This window comes from Macaca thibetana, chromosome 17 (assembly GCF_024542745.1).
Source record: "Macaca thibetana thibetana isolate TM-01 chromosome 17, ASM2454274v1, whole genome shotgun sequence".
Taxonomy (NCBI): Eukaryota; Metazoa; Chordata; class Mammalia; order Primates; family Cercopithecidae; genus Macaca; species Macaca thibetana.
Window position 1 is genome coordinate 79355624 of NC_065594.1, and position 16345 is coordinate 79371968.

Here is a 16345-nt window from a genome sequence, read left to right on the forward strand (position 1 = left end):
TCCTGGTATTGTATTTTTAGTAGAAGTGGGATTTTACCATGTTGGTCAGGCTGGTCTTGAACTCCTGACCTTAAGACATCCACCCCTCTCAGCCTCCCAAAGTGCTGGAATTACAGGCATGAGGCTCAGAACCTTGGAGCACCTGGTGTTATAGGTCAGGAGAATGGCGAGAGTCTAGCAAAGGACACTGAGAAGGAGCCATTGATGAGAAAGAAGGGTAACAGGGAGATTGTGGTCCCTGGAGGCCAAGGCAAGAAAGTGTTTCCAGGAGGAGGGATTGGTTGATTTGTCACTGATGGGTCAGGTGAGATGAGGACGGATGATTGACCTTGGGTTTAACCTTCAATGTGGAGGTCACTGATGAGAAAGCAGCCGTGGTAGAATAGCCGGGTGGAGAGAGAACGGAAAGGCCAGTTGCAGGTGGGCACATCTACAACTGTCTTGAGGACTTTTATTTTACTGGCAGTGAGAAAAAGAGTGGTAGCTGGAGGATGGCATGGTTCAAAGAGGACTGTTTTTGTTTGTTTGTTTGGAGACAGAGTCTTACTGTGTCGTCCAGGCTGGAGTGCAGTGGTGCAATCTCAGCTCACTGCAACCTTCACCTCCCAGCTCCAGTGTTTCTCTTGCCTTAGCCTCCTGAGCAGCTGGGATTACAGGTGCCTGCCACCACACCTAGTTAATTTTTGTATTTTTAGTAGGGACAGGGTTTCGCCATGTTGGCCAGGCTGGTCTCAAACTCCCCACCTTGGGTGATCTGCCCATCTTGGCCTCCCAAAGTGCTGGGATTACAGGTGTGAGCCAAGGTACCCGCCCCAAAGAGGACTTGTGATGGATCTTTAAGCAAGGCATGTATGTGGATGAGTATGATCAGTAGATATACGAAAAATGATGTTTTAGGAGATGGAAGGATTGCCATGGGTGTCCTTGCTCTGGCAAGAAGGGATGGGACCCAGTGTGCTGGTGGAAAGGTTGGCCTCAGTGAGCTCATTCATCCGTGGTAACTGGAGGGAAGGCAGAGACATGGGGTGTGATGCTGGGAGGTAAATGTGGCAATTGCTCCTGATTCCTTAGTGAAGTAGGCAGCATGGCCACCCCACCTGTGAGTGAGGAGGGAGGCAGCAGTCAGGTAGGATCCAGGAGAGCGAATAGAGAAGGAGTGTGGAGCAGCTGCTAGGCTGCATCAGGGACCCTCTGGCCAGCTGATGGTTTGAAGTAACAGCAGCCAGCGTGCTTACTTATGTATCTCCAGCTATTTCCAGCTGTGCTGCTATGAGTTGGATTTAACCAGGTTGTGGTTTTAACAAGTGAGTACCAAAAAAGTGAGAGAACACAGGATGTGAGGACATCCTTGGATGTTATGAAAGATGGAGATACTGTTGAGCTTGGAGTTTGAGCTTGCACAGGGGGCATGTAAGGCCACAAAAGGAGTAAGAGACAGTGAAAAGACTGTAGGATCTGTCGATTCAAGTGGCATCCAGAGCTTGTTGGAGGTGAGGAACATTTAAGCCAGTGAGTTGGAACAGTGGGAGGAGGTGCTTTGACACTAGGAAGCTTGAAATGAAGATAACGGCAGGGACTCCTGTCATTGTTAAAGGCAGGGTGAAGTGCGACCAGAGGAGCGAGTCCTTTGAAATAGGATGAAGACCAGAGTTGCTGGAGGAGAGGGCAGAGGATCAAAAGGTCATTGTTTTCAAGGATCATTTATATAAATGTTGTAATCACCAAGAATCAGGAGCCAGGAGGAGTGTTGGAGTGACAGTGTGTCTGGAGCTGAGGGCCGGTGACCTGGGGTTGGTAGATGACAAGAACAGGAAGGAGTAGGGGCGGTGTGGTCTGATCACATGGGAGTCAAAGCTAGAGGTTTCTGGAGGAGGGAGAATGGTCTGGCCCAGTGCTGGGGCCTATGAGAGAAAACAGGCACCACTGGCAAGACTCCAGTGAGGCAGCGTCCTTCAGGGACAGCCAGGTTTCCATCAGAACAGGCACCAGTATTCTACTGGTGACACATGAGTTTCAGGGTATAGTGGAAGGGTTTAAGCAGTTGGGGTGGGGATCCATTTTGGGATTCAAATGTGAGAATGGAAGGATGACATGGAAATCCTGGACTTCTGGTGGTGACTAATATTCAGAGGGGTAAAGGGCATAATGGGATTATCGTTGCCAGAGCAAGGACACCCATGGCATAATGAGTCCTGCCCATTAGTCCTGATGGGCAGTAGTCCATTCTCATGCTGCTATGCAGAAATACCAAACTGGGTAACTTGTAAAGAAAAGTGGTTCAGTTGACTCATAGTTCCACATGACTGGGGAGGCCTCAGGAAAACAATCATGGCAGAAGGGGAAGCAACCATGTCCTTCTTCACATGGTGGCAGAAAAGAGAAGTGCAGAATGAAGCAGGCAAAGACCCTTATAAAACCATCAGATCTTATGAGAACTTACTATCCTAAGAACAGCATGGGGGACCACCCCCATGATCGAATCACCTCCCACAGGTCCCTCCCCCAACACGTGGGGGTTACAATTCAGATCACAATTGGAGATGAGATTTGGGTGGGGACACCAAGCCAAACCACATCAGTCCTGATGGTCTCAGGCTGCATGGGGGAGAAGTCTTGCCAGGAGTGTGCAGCCTTCCATGATTTTCCTCAGATACGGACTTCGATATAATTTTTCTGCTATTTGCTAAAAGCTGGTGGTGAGATACGTAACAGTAACTGTTGTTTAGTGAATACCTGTTTTCATCAGCCAGCATGCTAGGTGTTTTGCACACACATTTCTGTATCTGACAACCCTGCAAGGCAGGTCCTGCTCCCATTTTACACTTAAGTTAACGGAAGCTGAGGCAGGGTTACGCAGCTTTCCCTGGTCTCCTAACAAGATGGAGCTGACCTGTACCCAGGTCTGACTCTAGATTGATAAAGCCTTTGATTTTCAGAATTATTCCAAGGAGAATTTTAAATCCTCACTGAAATAATCCAGGAAAAATTATAATCCCACGTTTTCCCAAATAGAAAGAGAACAGTGCTGTGCTTGTGTGTTACAAGGAGGATTTGTTTCCCTTGGGAGCTAAGAATATTTAAAAATCCTTAACAAAACATAAAATACAATTCCATCCATAACCAAACATGATTTAAAATATTATAAAATTCCCAACTAAACACATGACAGGGAGAGGCTGTAGGGTGTTGTGCTGAAGAGCATTTTCTCCAGAGCTCAGCTCGCTTGGCTGAGATCCTGGCTATGCCGATGCTCAGTTGTGTGACTTGGTGCTCCAGTTTTCTCCTCTGTAAAAGATGGATAAGCGTTGTTTGGAGGATTACGTGAGGCTTGATATATACAAAGTATATGGAACACAGGAAGCACTAAACAGATGTTAACCTATTACTACTTTAAATGTCACCTTAGTCTTGCTATTTCCTTCACAATTGAACACACTTCGTTAGGTTGACTCACCTAACGAAGTGAGCGCTAGATTGAGGTGTCAGATTTGCCATTTTGGTGTAATACTGTCTCTCTCTGCTTAACTTATTTTAAGTTTGGTACCTGTGCTTCTGATTCCTTAGTATGTATACTTTTGTTTTTCTATTTTTCACTTTTTGGGAATGAATCTTTAAGGTTCATATAAGGTTTAAAATATCAACTAGCGGTACAAATATGGCTGTATTGGAAATAGCAATGCAGACAGAATGAAAGCATTGGCTGACAGGTGGCAGCAGTGGACTGTGCTTAAACATTCACTTAGCTACTTCACTGCACCTGCTTTAGGGATGTTACTAAATACATACATACAAAGAGTGGGCTGCGTAGAAGTGAACCATGCAATTTTTTTTTTTTACCACCTTATGTAATAAAGTTTGAATTTATTAAAAGATACAATTATGGCTGGTTGTATAGCTGGTAAATTTCAGCCTTCTGGAGTCATGTTTACCCTGATTTTAGACATCTGAATGTCACTTTTTCTTATATTATCACATGCCATCTTGTTCACTGCTGAATCTCTATCACCTGACACTTAAGGAGGGCACTTAACATCTATTGATTATTTGAACATAAAAATTTGTCTGCTTGTTACTAGAAAGCCATCAACTCCAGAATTCCTAAGACATGACCATGGGATATTACTAGGAGAGACTAAAGTTCCATTTTTGTTCTACATGGGATTTTTTTTTTCTCTTCTAGAACTAACTTACGTTTAAAAGGTAAGTCGACTGATATTACCAAAAAGAACGTATCAAAGGAAAACTTGATGACAAGTCTTTAGAGAAACACAATAGGAGTAACATTTACATCTGATTGAGCTATGAGGAATTTAAAAATTTATTTATTACCAATATTAATCCACTAAGTAATTTAATGGGGCTAGCATTTTTACTCTGTTTGTGATATTGATATGAAGAACCTGGATATTTTTTCTGAATTTGCTTTCCACTTCCTTTTAATACAGTTTACGTTTAATAAGGAGGAGACCTGTAAGCTTGTTTGTACAAAAACATACCATACAGAGAAAGCTGAAGACAAACAAAAGTTAGAATTCTTGAAAAAAAGCATGTTATTGAATTATCAGCATCACTGGTAAGGCATGAATATTTTTGATTTTGGGGTTTATCCTTTCCATATGAAATCTTTGTTGCATTGACTGTATAACTTACTTGTAAGATTGTATAAAATATAGCAAATTAATTGATTTCCTCTTTTTGTTACTAGTGGTTGTAGTTTGATGTAGTGATTGTTGATTAAAGATGACCACATCATTTAAAGAATTATCTTTTAACCGTGTTTAGATTACTGTAATATCTGGTACTTCTTTTGGTACACAGATCTGGTACATAGAGTAGTTATTTTTATTCACATACAGACATACCTTGGGGATACTGAGGTTCAGTTCCATTCCACTGCAGTAAAGCAAATATCACAATAAAGTGAGTCACATAAAGTTTTTTGGTTTCCCAGTGCATATAAAAGTTATGTTTATACTACGTATAGTCTATTTAAAGTGTGCAATAACATGATGTGTAAAACAACTCTGTAAGTACCTTAATTAAAAATACATTATTACTAAAAAAAAAAAAAGGCTGACACAAAGACATGAAGTGAACACATGCTGTTGAAAAAATAGCACTGATAGATTTGCTCAATGCATGGATGCCACAAACCTTCAGTTTCTAAAAAACACCGTATCTGCAAAGCACAATAAAGTGAAGGGCAATAAAACGAAGTCTGCCTGAATAGTGAGCAGTAGCATATTATGCTTTGGGGAAAAGGGCCTGGGTCAGTCTTCCGGTGAAAACATTGTTTTATACTTGTGGGCTATGAAAAAAATCACAGGAAAACAAAACTTAACTTTTGTTTGATAAATAGCATCAACTTCTATTAAAACGCTTACATTTTGCTTAGCCTTTTATTTTGTAAACATGACATAACATTAACAAATTCTGTGCCAGTTTGTATCAGAATCAAAAAGCATTAAAAACTGTCTTGTTTTTCCTTCCAAAGTAGTATGTACTTATCATACAATATTCAAACATAGAATTTTTTTTTTTTTTTTTTTTGAGACGGAGTCTCACACTGTTCCCCAGGCTGGAGCTCTGTGGCGTGATCGTGGCTCACTGCAACCTCTGTCTCCCGGGGTCAAGTGATTCTTGCACTTTAGCCTCCTGAGTAGCTGGGATTATAGGTACCTGCCACCACGCCTGGCTAATTTTTGTATTTTTAGTAGAGATAGAGTTTTACCATGTTGGCCAAGCTGGCCTCGAACTCCTGAACTTAAGAGATCCACCCCTCTCAGCCTCCCAAAGTGCTGGAATTATAGGTGTGAGCCACTGCACCCAGTCAAACATAGAATATTTTTAAAGACTTTCAAAATCCAACATTTGAAGTATAACCATTACTATTCTTCTGAGTAATTTTGCTGGGAAATGCCTATATTCTATGGGGTCATAGTTTACATATGTTTCGCCTCTTCCAGAAAGTGTAAGATGCTTTTAGTGGCAAGTGGGAGGGCTGTCTTCGCGCACTTCCTTTTGGACGTTTGTCCTGTCGGTATATTAGATCACATCGTTTGTTCACGCCAGTGAGGTTAGGAACCTGACCGGGTCCTGTGGCCTCACATTCCCTCCTACCCCTCAGTTTTCCTCCTTCTCCACCCCACCCAACCCCCATATGTATGGAACCCTGGGTCCTGTGCACAGCCATGAACTAGTCTGTGATGGAAAGGATTCGTTCTGACTGGCCAGACCTGGGTAACATCTACCTGAACCCCATAAGAATGAGTTCCCTGTAGGCTACTAGGGCTCTGTTGGAAGGAAGGAGACAGTGCTGTTAGAAACCTGCCTGTTATGCTTGTGTTAGCTTCTTTCTCATCTGACCCTCAGTGCAAACAGACACTTTAAAACCTCTTTTGTCTCCCCATTTCTTTGGTTTCTGGTAAATGAAGAGCTTTTTTCCCCTAAACTACCATAGGAATACTGCTTATTTGCTAGATCAATGCGTATCAATTGCATATCAACTTGGGATATGTTTACTTTTTCATAAGTAATTGAAATTTTCCTTGTTGTTTTTCTTTGTAATCTTCTAAATAATATTTAAACCTCAGTTCTTCTCCTATTAGCCCTGTCCACCTGCATTTACTGCAATAGCTATCAGTTTGTTGACTGAATGAAAGAATGACTCTTAAGCTATGTGGGTGATTTTTTAGCTCTTTCTTCTACCCTCTGTGCTTAGAATACTGTTTAGTGAGCCCAGCGCTGTGGCTCATGCCTATAATCCCAGCACTTTGGGAGGCCGAGGTGGGCAGATCACCTGAGGCCAGGAGTTCGAGACCAGCCTGGCCAACATGGTGAAACCCCATCTCTGCTAAAAATACAAAAATTAGCCAGATGTGGTGGCAGGCGCCTGTAATCCCAGCTACTTGGGAGGCTGAGGCAGGAGAATCGCTTAAACCAAAGAATACTGTTTAGTCTTGCTGCTGAAGGTAATAGAAGCAGTTCTTCTTTAGTAGTCTCCTCACAGGAAAGTACTTAGAGATATTTTTGACTAATTTATGATGCAGTTAACAAAGATTTCATTATAATGCCAAGATGCTTAATAGCAAGAATAGATAAAATAGTGTACAAATTAAGAAAGCATTAGTAAAATTTACTGAACGATTTGTAATCAGTGTATCAATGGCAAACTTAAACTATTCTGCTTTAAAAAATTAACTTGGGAAAGTGCTGGTAAATAATGATTTTGCAGTTGAATCAGAAAAGTTGATGATTTTAAGTGTAACACTTAAATCAGTTCAGTATACATTTGGAAAATGTTGATTCACATTGATTAATTTATTGAAACCATTATTTGAGTATATTATGTCCATGACCTATTTCAGAAAGATTTTACTGTATAACTTGATTTTAAGCATAGACAGTAGAGTTGACACATAAAATCATGTACCCATGGTAATGTATAGTATTCTATTATGGTGTTTGATTGTGAATGTAGCACATTTTATTTTATACTTTGCACTAAGACATGTTGGGGAGAGCATAATCATTTTCTAAATCATAAAGCAATATATGCCAATGAAAACACACAAGCAGTACAAGAAAATATTAAGTAAAAGTAAGTCTTCTGTCACTCCCATTTTCATTTCTCTTCTACAGAACTAACACTATTATTTCTCATGTGTGTTTCTAATTTACTATGCATATGGAGGTATAGAAATGGGTGTGTCCTGTTTACAATAATGCAACTACAATATTATTGTACACATTATTCTACAACTTGCTCATTTAAGAAAATATTATGGACTTTTTTGAGGTCAGGTAACCTTGTAAATCTATAACCCCCTCCGTCCTTTTCATAATTTCGCAATTCACTGCATGAATCAATCATAATTTCTCCCCCATGACATTGGAACCGTGCTCTAGTTTATTATTCTCACTATAAAGAACAGTTAATAGTTTCTTATATAAGTTGACTAATACTTTTTATTTTTTAAATTTTTGTTGTTGTTGTTGAGACAGAATCTCGCTCTGTTGCCCAGGCTGGAGTGCAGTGGCACAATCTCGGCTCACTGCAACCTCAGCTTCCCGGGTTCAAGTGATTCTCCTGTCTCAGCATCCTGAGTAGCTGGGACTACAGGCATCTGCCACCACGCCTGGCTAAGTTTTGTATTTTTAGTAGAGATGGGGTTTCACTTTGTTGGCCAGGCTGCTCTCGAACTCCTGACCTCTTGATCTACCCACCTTGGCCTCCCAAAGTTCTGGGATTACAGGAGCGAGCCACCACTCCCGGCCATGCTTTTTAATTCTTATTTGGGACTTTAGAACATATTTTGAAGATCTTTTTGTCTTACTCTGTCAGTAGCTGCTAAGCTACTTCATGATTCCTGAAACTATTGCTTTGATACCAGCACCAGACACTTAAAACTTTCTTCAGCTGTGCTCTTTGTGGTTTGTGATTATACTTCTTGCCTGAGTTTCCAAATCTTGATGACATTTTATTTATAAAAGTATAATTAACTAGTTCAGAGTACTTACCATTTTTTAGTATCATTGAACCACTGAACTATAGCTTATTGAATTATAAAGGGGTCTTGAAGATACTTTAGTGAGTTCCAATCCCAGATCCCACCAAGTTAGCAAAGGAGAATGATGTGCTGTTTTCAGAAATTCAGAATCGTATTGAATAGTATTAATGTACTCATGTTAAAACTACATAGAAATGCCAACTTGTGGGCTACCTTCTTTGGGTCCCCTCCCTTTGTATGGGAGCTCTGTTTTCACTCTTAAATCTTGCAACTGCACTCTCTTCTGGTCCCTGTTTGTTACGGCTCAAGCTGAGCTTTTGCTCACCGTCCACCACTGCTGTTTGCCGCCGTCGCAGACCTGCCGCTGACTTCCATCCCTCCGGATCCGGCAGGGTGTCTGCTGTGCTCCTGATTCAGCAAGACGCCCATTGCAGCTCCCGATCGGGCTAAAGGCTTACCATTGTTCCTGCATGGCTAAGTGCCCGGGTTCGTCCTAATCAAGCTGAACACTAGTCACTGGGTTCCACGGTTCTCTTCTGTGACCCCCGGCTTCTAATAGAGCTATAACATTCACCACATGGCCCAAGATTCCATTCCTTGGAATCTGTGAGGCCAAGAACCCCAGGTCAGAGAACATGAGGGGTTTGCCACCATCTTGGAAGCGGCCCGCCACCATCTTGGGAGCTCTGGGAGCGAGGACCCTCTGCTAACATTTGGCGACCATGAAGGGACCTCCAAAGCGATGGGAAACCTTCTCCCCAAGGCAGAAATGCCCCTAAGATGTGTTCTGGAGAATTGGGACCAATTTGACCCTCAGACGCTAAGAAAGAAATGACTTATATTCTTCTGCAGTACCTCCTGGCCACGATATCCTCTTCAAGGGGGAGAAACCTGGCCTCCTGAGGGAAGTATAAATTATAACACCATCTTACAGCTAGACCTCTTTTGTAGAAAAGAAGGCAAATGGAGTGAAGTGCCATATGTACAAAGTTTCTTTTCACTAAGAGACAACTCGCAATTTTGTAAAAAGTGTGATTTATGCCCGGCAGGAAGCCCTCAGACTCTACCTCCCTACCCCGGCACCCTGCCCAACTCCTTCCCCAACTAATAAGGACCCCGCCTTCAACCCAGACGATCCAAAAGGAGATATAGACAATGAACCGGAGAGTGCAAATATTCCCCGATGATGCCCCCTCCAAGCAGTGGGAGGAGGAGAATTCGGCCCAGCCAGAGTGCATGTACCTTTTTCTCTCTCAGATTTAAAGCAAATTAAAATAGACCTAGGTAAATTCTCAGATAACCCTGATGGCTGTATTGATGTTTTACAAGAGTTAGGACAATCCTTTGATCTGACATGGAGAGATATTATATTACTGCTAAATCAGACACTAACCCCAGATGAGAGAAGTGCTGCCATAACTGCAGCCTGAGAGTTTGGCGATCTCTGGTATCTCAGAGATAGAATGACAACAGAGGAAAGAGAATAAATTCACCACAGGCCAGCAGGCAGTTCCCAGTGTAGACCCTCATTGGGACACAGAATCAGAACATGGAGATTGGTGCCGCAGACATTTGCTAACTTGTGTGCTAGAAGGACTAAGGAAAACTGCAAAGAAGCCTTTAAATTATTCAGTGATGTCCACTATAAAACAGGGAAAGGAAGAAAATCCTACCGCCTTTCTGGAGAGATTAAGGGTGGCTTTGAGAAAGCATACCTCTCTGTCACCTGACTCTGTTGAAGGTCAACTAATCTTAAAGGATAGGTTTATCACTCAGTCAGCTGCAGACATTAGAAAAACAACTTCAAGTCCACCTTAGGCCCAGAGCAAAACTTAGAAACCCTACTGAACTTGGCAACCTCGGATTTTTATGATAGAGATCAGGAGGAGCAGACAGAACGGGATAAAGGAGATAAGAAAAAGGCCACCACTTTAGCCATGGCCCTCAGGCAAGCAGACTTTGGAGGCTCTGGAACAGGGAAACACTGGGCAAATCGAATGCCTAATAGCAGTGAGGTCTACAAGGACACTTTAAAAAACATTGTCCAAAGAGAAATAAGCTGCCACCTCGTCCATGCCCCTTATGTCAAGGAAATCACTGCAAGGCCCACTGCCCCAGGGGACGAACATCCTCTGAGTCAGAAGCCACTGACCAGCAGGACTGAAGGTGCCCAGGGCAAGCGCCAGCCCATGCCATCACCCTCACAGAGCCCCGGGTATGCTTGACCATTGAGGGCCAGGAGGTTAACTGTCTCCTGGACACTGGCGCGGCCTTCTTAGTCTTACTCTCCTGTCCTGGACTATTGTCCTCCAGATCTGTCACTATCTGAGGGGTCCTAGGACAGCTAGTCGCTAGATGCTTCTCCCAGCCACTAAGTTGTGACTGGGGAACTTTAACTCTTTTCATACGCTTTTCTAATTATGCCTGAAAGCCCCACTCCCTTCTTATTCTAGCAAAAACAGGGGCCATTATACACCTGAAAATAGGAGAAGGAACACCCATTTGTTGTCCCCTGCTTGAGGAAGGAATTGATTCTGAAGTCTGGGCAACAGAAGGACAATATGGACCAGCAAAGAATGCCCGTCCTGTTCAAATTAAACTAAAGGATTCCACCTCCTTTCCCTACCAAAGGCAGTACTCCCTTAGACCCGAGGCCCAACAAGTACTCCAAAAAAATTGTTAAGGACCTAAAAGCCCAAGGCCTAGTAAAACCATTCAATAACCCCTGCAATACTCCAATTTTAGGAGTACAGAAACCCAACAGACAGTGGAGGTTAGTGCAAGATCTCAGGATTATCAGTGAGGCCTTTGTCCCTCTATACCCAGCTGTACCTAACCATTATACTCTGCTTTCGTGAATACCAGAGGAAGCAGAGTGGTTTACAGTCCTGGACCTTAAGGATGCCTTTTTCTGCATCCCTGTACATCTTGACTCTCAATTCTTGTTTGCCTTTGAAAATCCTTTGAACCCAACGTCTCAACTCACCTGGACTGTCTTACCCCAAGGGTTCAGGGATAGCCCCCATCTATTTGGACAGGCATTAGCCCAAGACTTGAGCCAGTTCTCACACCTGGACACTCTTGCCCTTTGGTACGTGGATGATTTACTTTTAGCTGCCCGTTCAGAAACTTTGTGCCACCAAGCCACCCAAGCACTCTTAAATGTCCTCGCCACCTGTGGCTACAAGGTTTCCAAACCAGAGGCTCAGCTCTGGTCACAGCAGGTTAAATACTTAGGGCTAAAATTATCCAAAGGCACCAGGGCCCTCAGTGAGGAAAGTATCCAGCCCATACTGGCTTATCCTAATCCCAAAACCCTAAAAGAACTAAGAGGGCTCCTTGGCATAACAGGCTTCTGCCGAATATGGATTCCCAGGTACGGCAGAATAGCCAGGCCATTATATACACTAATTAAAATACCCATTTAGTAAGATGGACACCTGAAGCAGAAGCGGCTTTCCAGGCCCTAAAGAAGGCCCTAACCCAAGCCCCAGTGTTAAACTTGCCAGCGGGGCAAGACTTTTCTTTATATGCCACAGAAAAAACAGGAATAGCTCTAGGAGTCCTTACACAGATCTGAGGGATGAGCTTGCAACCCGTGGCCTACCTAAGTAAGGAAATTGATGTAGTGGCAAAAGGTTGGCCTCATTGTTTACAGGTAGTGGCGTCAGTAGCGGTCTTAGTATCTGAAGCAGTTAAAATAATATAAGGAAGAGATCTTACTGTGTGGACAGCTCATGATGTGAACAGCATTCTTACTGCTAAAAGAGACTTGTGGCTGTCAGACAACCATTCACTTAAATATCAGGCTCTATTACTTGAAGGGCCAGTGCTGTGACTGCGCACTTGTGCAACTCTTAACCCAGCCACATTTCTTCCAGACAATGAAGAAAAGATAGAACATAACTGTCAACAAGTAATTGCTCAAACCTATGCCACTCGAGGGGACCTTCTAGAGGTTCCCTTGACTGATCCCAACCTCAGCTTGTATATTGATGGAAGTTCCTTTGTAGAAAAAGGACTTCAAAAAGCGGGGTATGCAGTGGTCAGTGATAATGGAATACTTGAAAGTAATCCCCTCACTCCAGGAACTAGTGCTCAGCTGGCAGAACTAATAGCCCTCACTCGGGTGCTAGAATTAGGAGAAGGAAAAGGGGTAAATATATATACAGACTCTAAGTATGCTTGCCCAGTCCTCCATGCCCACGCAGCAATATGGAGAGAAAGGGAATTCCTAACTTCTGAGGGAACACCTATCAAACATCAGGAAGCCATTAGGAGATTATTATTGGCTGTACAGAAACCTAAAGAGGTGGCAGTCTTACACTGCCAGGGTCATCAGAAAGGAAAGGAATGGGAAATAGAAGGGAACTGCCAAGCAGATATTGAAACAGAAAGAGCCACAAGACAGGACCCTCCATTACTAATGCTTATAGAAAGACCCCTAGTATGGGGTAATCCCCTCTGAGAAGCCAAGTCCCTGTACTGAGCAGAAGAAATAGAATGGGGAACCTCCTGAGGACGTAGTTTCCTCCCCTGAGGATGGCTAGCCACCAAAGAAGGAAAAATACTTTTGCCTGCAGCTAACCAAAGGAAATTACTTAAAACCCTTCACCAAACCTTTCACTTAGGCATTTATAGCACCCATCAGATGATCAAATTATTATTTACTGGACGAGAGCTTTTCAAAACTATGAAGCAGATAGTCAGGGCCTGTGAATTGTGCCAAAGAAATAATCCCCTGCACTGCAGGCCATACATTTCAATCCCTGTATCTTTAACCTCCTTGTTAAGTTTGTCTCTTCCATAATCGAAGTGTTAAAACTACAAATCGTGCTTCAAAGGGAGCCCCAGATGCAGTCTGTGACTAAGATCTACCACAGACCCCTGGACCGGTCTGCTAGCCCATGCTCTGATGTTAATGACATCGAAGGCACCCCTCCTGAGGAAATCTCAACTGCACAACCGCTACTACGCCCCAGTTCAGCAGGAAGCAGTTAGAGCGGTCGTCGGCCAACCTCCCCAACAGCACTTGGGTTTTCCTGTTAAGAGGGGGACTGAGAGACAGACTAGCTGGATTTCCTAGGCCAACTAAGAATCCCTAGCTGGATTTCCTAGGCCAACTAAGAATCCCTAAGCCTAGCTGGGAAGGTGACTGCATCCACCTTTAAACATGGGACTTGCAACTTAGCTCACACCCGACCAATCAGGTAGTAAAGAGAGCTCACTAAAATGCTAATTAGGCAAAAACAGGAGATAAAGAAATAGCCAATCATCTATCGCCTGAGAGCACAGTGGGAGGGACAATGATCGGGATATAAACCCAGGTATTCGAGCCAACAACGGCTACCCTCTTTGGGTCCCCTCCCTTTGTATGGGAGCTTCTGTCTTCACTCTTAAATCTTGCAACTGCAAAAAAAAAAGAAATGCCAACTTGTTAAATGCCAAGTTTCTTTGCTTTAGGCTGTAATTTTCTGAGTGCATTGTGACAATATGGGTTATTCTGATTAGTAACTTTTGGAATTAATTTATTGGAAAAACAAGTTATTACTAAATGAAGTTTGATTGGTAGAACTGTTTCAGATGGGGTCCTTGGAGGGCAGACTTGGAAGTAAAGGAAAGGAGTTCTTCATGATAAAAAGTTGGGAGTCATTCAGCCTTTATCCTTGCGAGTCTTCTTCCCATTATTCAGTCTGTCAGATGGGAAATAAGAGTTTTAATTTTTTTGATATTAGAAATTTAAATAAATACTATTCATTAACTTAGGAAGACAGTAATTGAAAATCATATTCTTTGGCCGGGCATGGTGGCTCACACCTGTAATTCCAGCACTTTGGGAGACCAGGGTAGGAGGACCATTGAGCCCAGGAGTTTGAGACCAACCCTGGCAACAGAGTAAAACCCCAGCTCTACAAAAAAATTTTAAAAATTAGCCAGGTATGATGGCATGCACCTGTAGTCCCAGCTACTCGGGAGGCAGAGATGGGAGGATCACTTGAGCCTGGGAAGTTGAGGCTGCAGAGAGCCATGATCATGCTACTGTACTCCAGCCTGGGTGACAGAGCAAGACCGTGTCTCAGGGGAAAAAAAAGATATTCTTTAAGTTTTCTTAAATTTATTTCAAAGGGATTTTTTTTTTTTAATGCTTCCTATTACCAGAAAAAGCTATTATGTCAAGGTATTATATAAATGATATGTTTAGGATGTTGGCTTTTATAAAACCTAAATTGCCACTTAATTTCTCATTTTGTAACTAGCACTATAATTTTTATGTAGTACTTTCCCTCCGATATGGTAGCATGAAGATACTGTATATTGCTAGTATATATTCATTAATTGAACTTCATCTCTATCTAAAAAATTAAAGCAATTAACCGATTCTTTAAGCTTCTAGAAAGTCTGAATTATTTATTTTATATAACGATGCATTTATACTTCTAATATTTTATAGTCTTTTCATTGGAACTACTAGCCTGCTGATTATAATAATAAGCAGTTTAATAGCATAGGTGATTCTAAAATTTTGTAAACTGGGTACTATTAAATCGCATTTAAAGGTGACGAGACATGTTTTATTAGGTCATTAAGGTACACCTTGGGTGAATATAGAATCATAATTTTACTTCCTAAGGCACACATTAATTAACAAATAAAACATGCCCTGGAGTGTCGTCTTATGACTGTAATATAGCTGCTATATTTTGAGTAGTTTTTTTATTTGTATCCCGCAGTGTACTCTGGGCACAGGGGGCCACATGCTCGGACTATAATGTAGTTATACGGTGCTACAGAACTTTATTTTCTGCTTTTATCATTTAAGTCCTTTTTCACTATAGAACTTGAAAGATTGGGTTCGCTAGCTTTGTAGCAGTATTTCTTTTAGAAATAACTTGGATTTATAGTTTTCACAGAATTTTTTTGTATAACTTTCACTTTTCTTCCTGGCCCTTTAGTTTAATATTTTCCTGTATCTTGCAATTGTATTCCTTTTTTATTGAATTACCTGAGTAATAAGAGACATTTCCTTCTTTACTGTTTAATAAACTGTTCCTGAGGAACTAGATATATTGCTTTGTGTACCTATTTAGAGCTGTGAGTGTTCTGCTAAAGGTAAATTACAGTGAAGTGTCTAAATAGTACTGTTAAATTAGCAATTACAATAAATTAGTTTATAAAACTCTTTCCTACGTACCATTATCCTTTCAAAAAAGCTATAAAGGTTGGTTTTTTTGATTTGTTTGGTTTTTGTTTTTTTCCGGCTAGTCAGATGAAGCAGTGCGAGTAGAGAAAGAGCAAAGAAATCTATACTTGGTTGTGATCAATTAGTTGTAAACACCACTGCACTCTGACCAGCCTGTAGTTTTTTCCATCACTGCAGTGTATCAGATACTGGCATATTGTTATTGCTTATGAAATAGCACATTTCATTAACATTCTGTGTGGTTTTTGGAATCTTAAGGCATTTACACATTTAAATTTTACAAAGTGATGACACTGATTTGGGCAGTAATTCTTAGTCATGTTTAGTGGGTTCTTTTCTAACTTAACTCTTCTTTCCGTGTGTAGGATTGTGGATAATATGCCTGTAACATGGTGTTACGATGTTGAAGATGGTCAGAGGTTCTGTAATCCTGGATTTCCTATTGGCTGTTACATTACAGATAAAGGCCATGCAAAAGATGCCTGTGTTATTAATGTAAGTTCATGATAAACTCTGCTGCTTTTTAAAACATGGCTTTTGACAGAATTCAGTATTTACCTGGACAAAAATTGTTATATACGTTTAATGAGTACAGTTCAGATGTTCTGAAGTACAACTACTTCAATCTTAAACT

The 16345-nt window shown here is 41.8% G+C and overlaps 1 protein-coding gene across 1 annotated transcript in view; it reads left to right on the forward strand.

Annotated features, from left to right (window-relative positions):
* Positions 1 to 16345, forward strand: part of TM9SF2 (transmembrane 9 superfamily member 2) — a 74650-nt gene that overhangs the window by 27189 nt on the left and 31116 nt on the right. Inside the window, exons 4-5 of the mRNA XM_050765977.1 lie at positions 4446 to 4573; positions 16077 to 16206. Of these exons, the coding sequence (XP_050621934.1) occupies positions 4446 to 4573; positions 16077 to 16206 (258 nt within the window). The remainder of the gene's footprint in view (positions 1 to 4445; positions 4574 to 16076; positions 16207 to 16345) is intronic.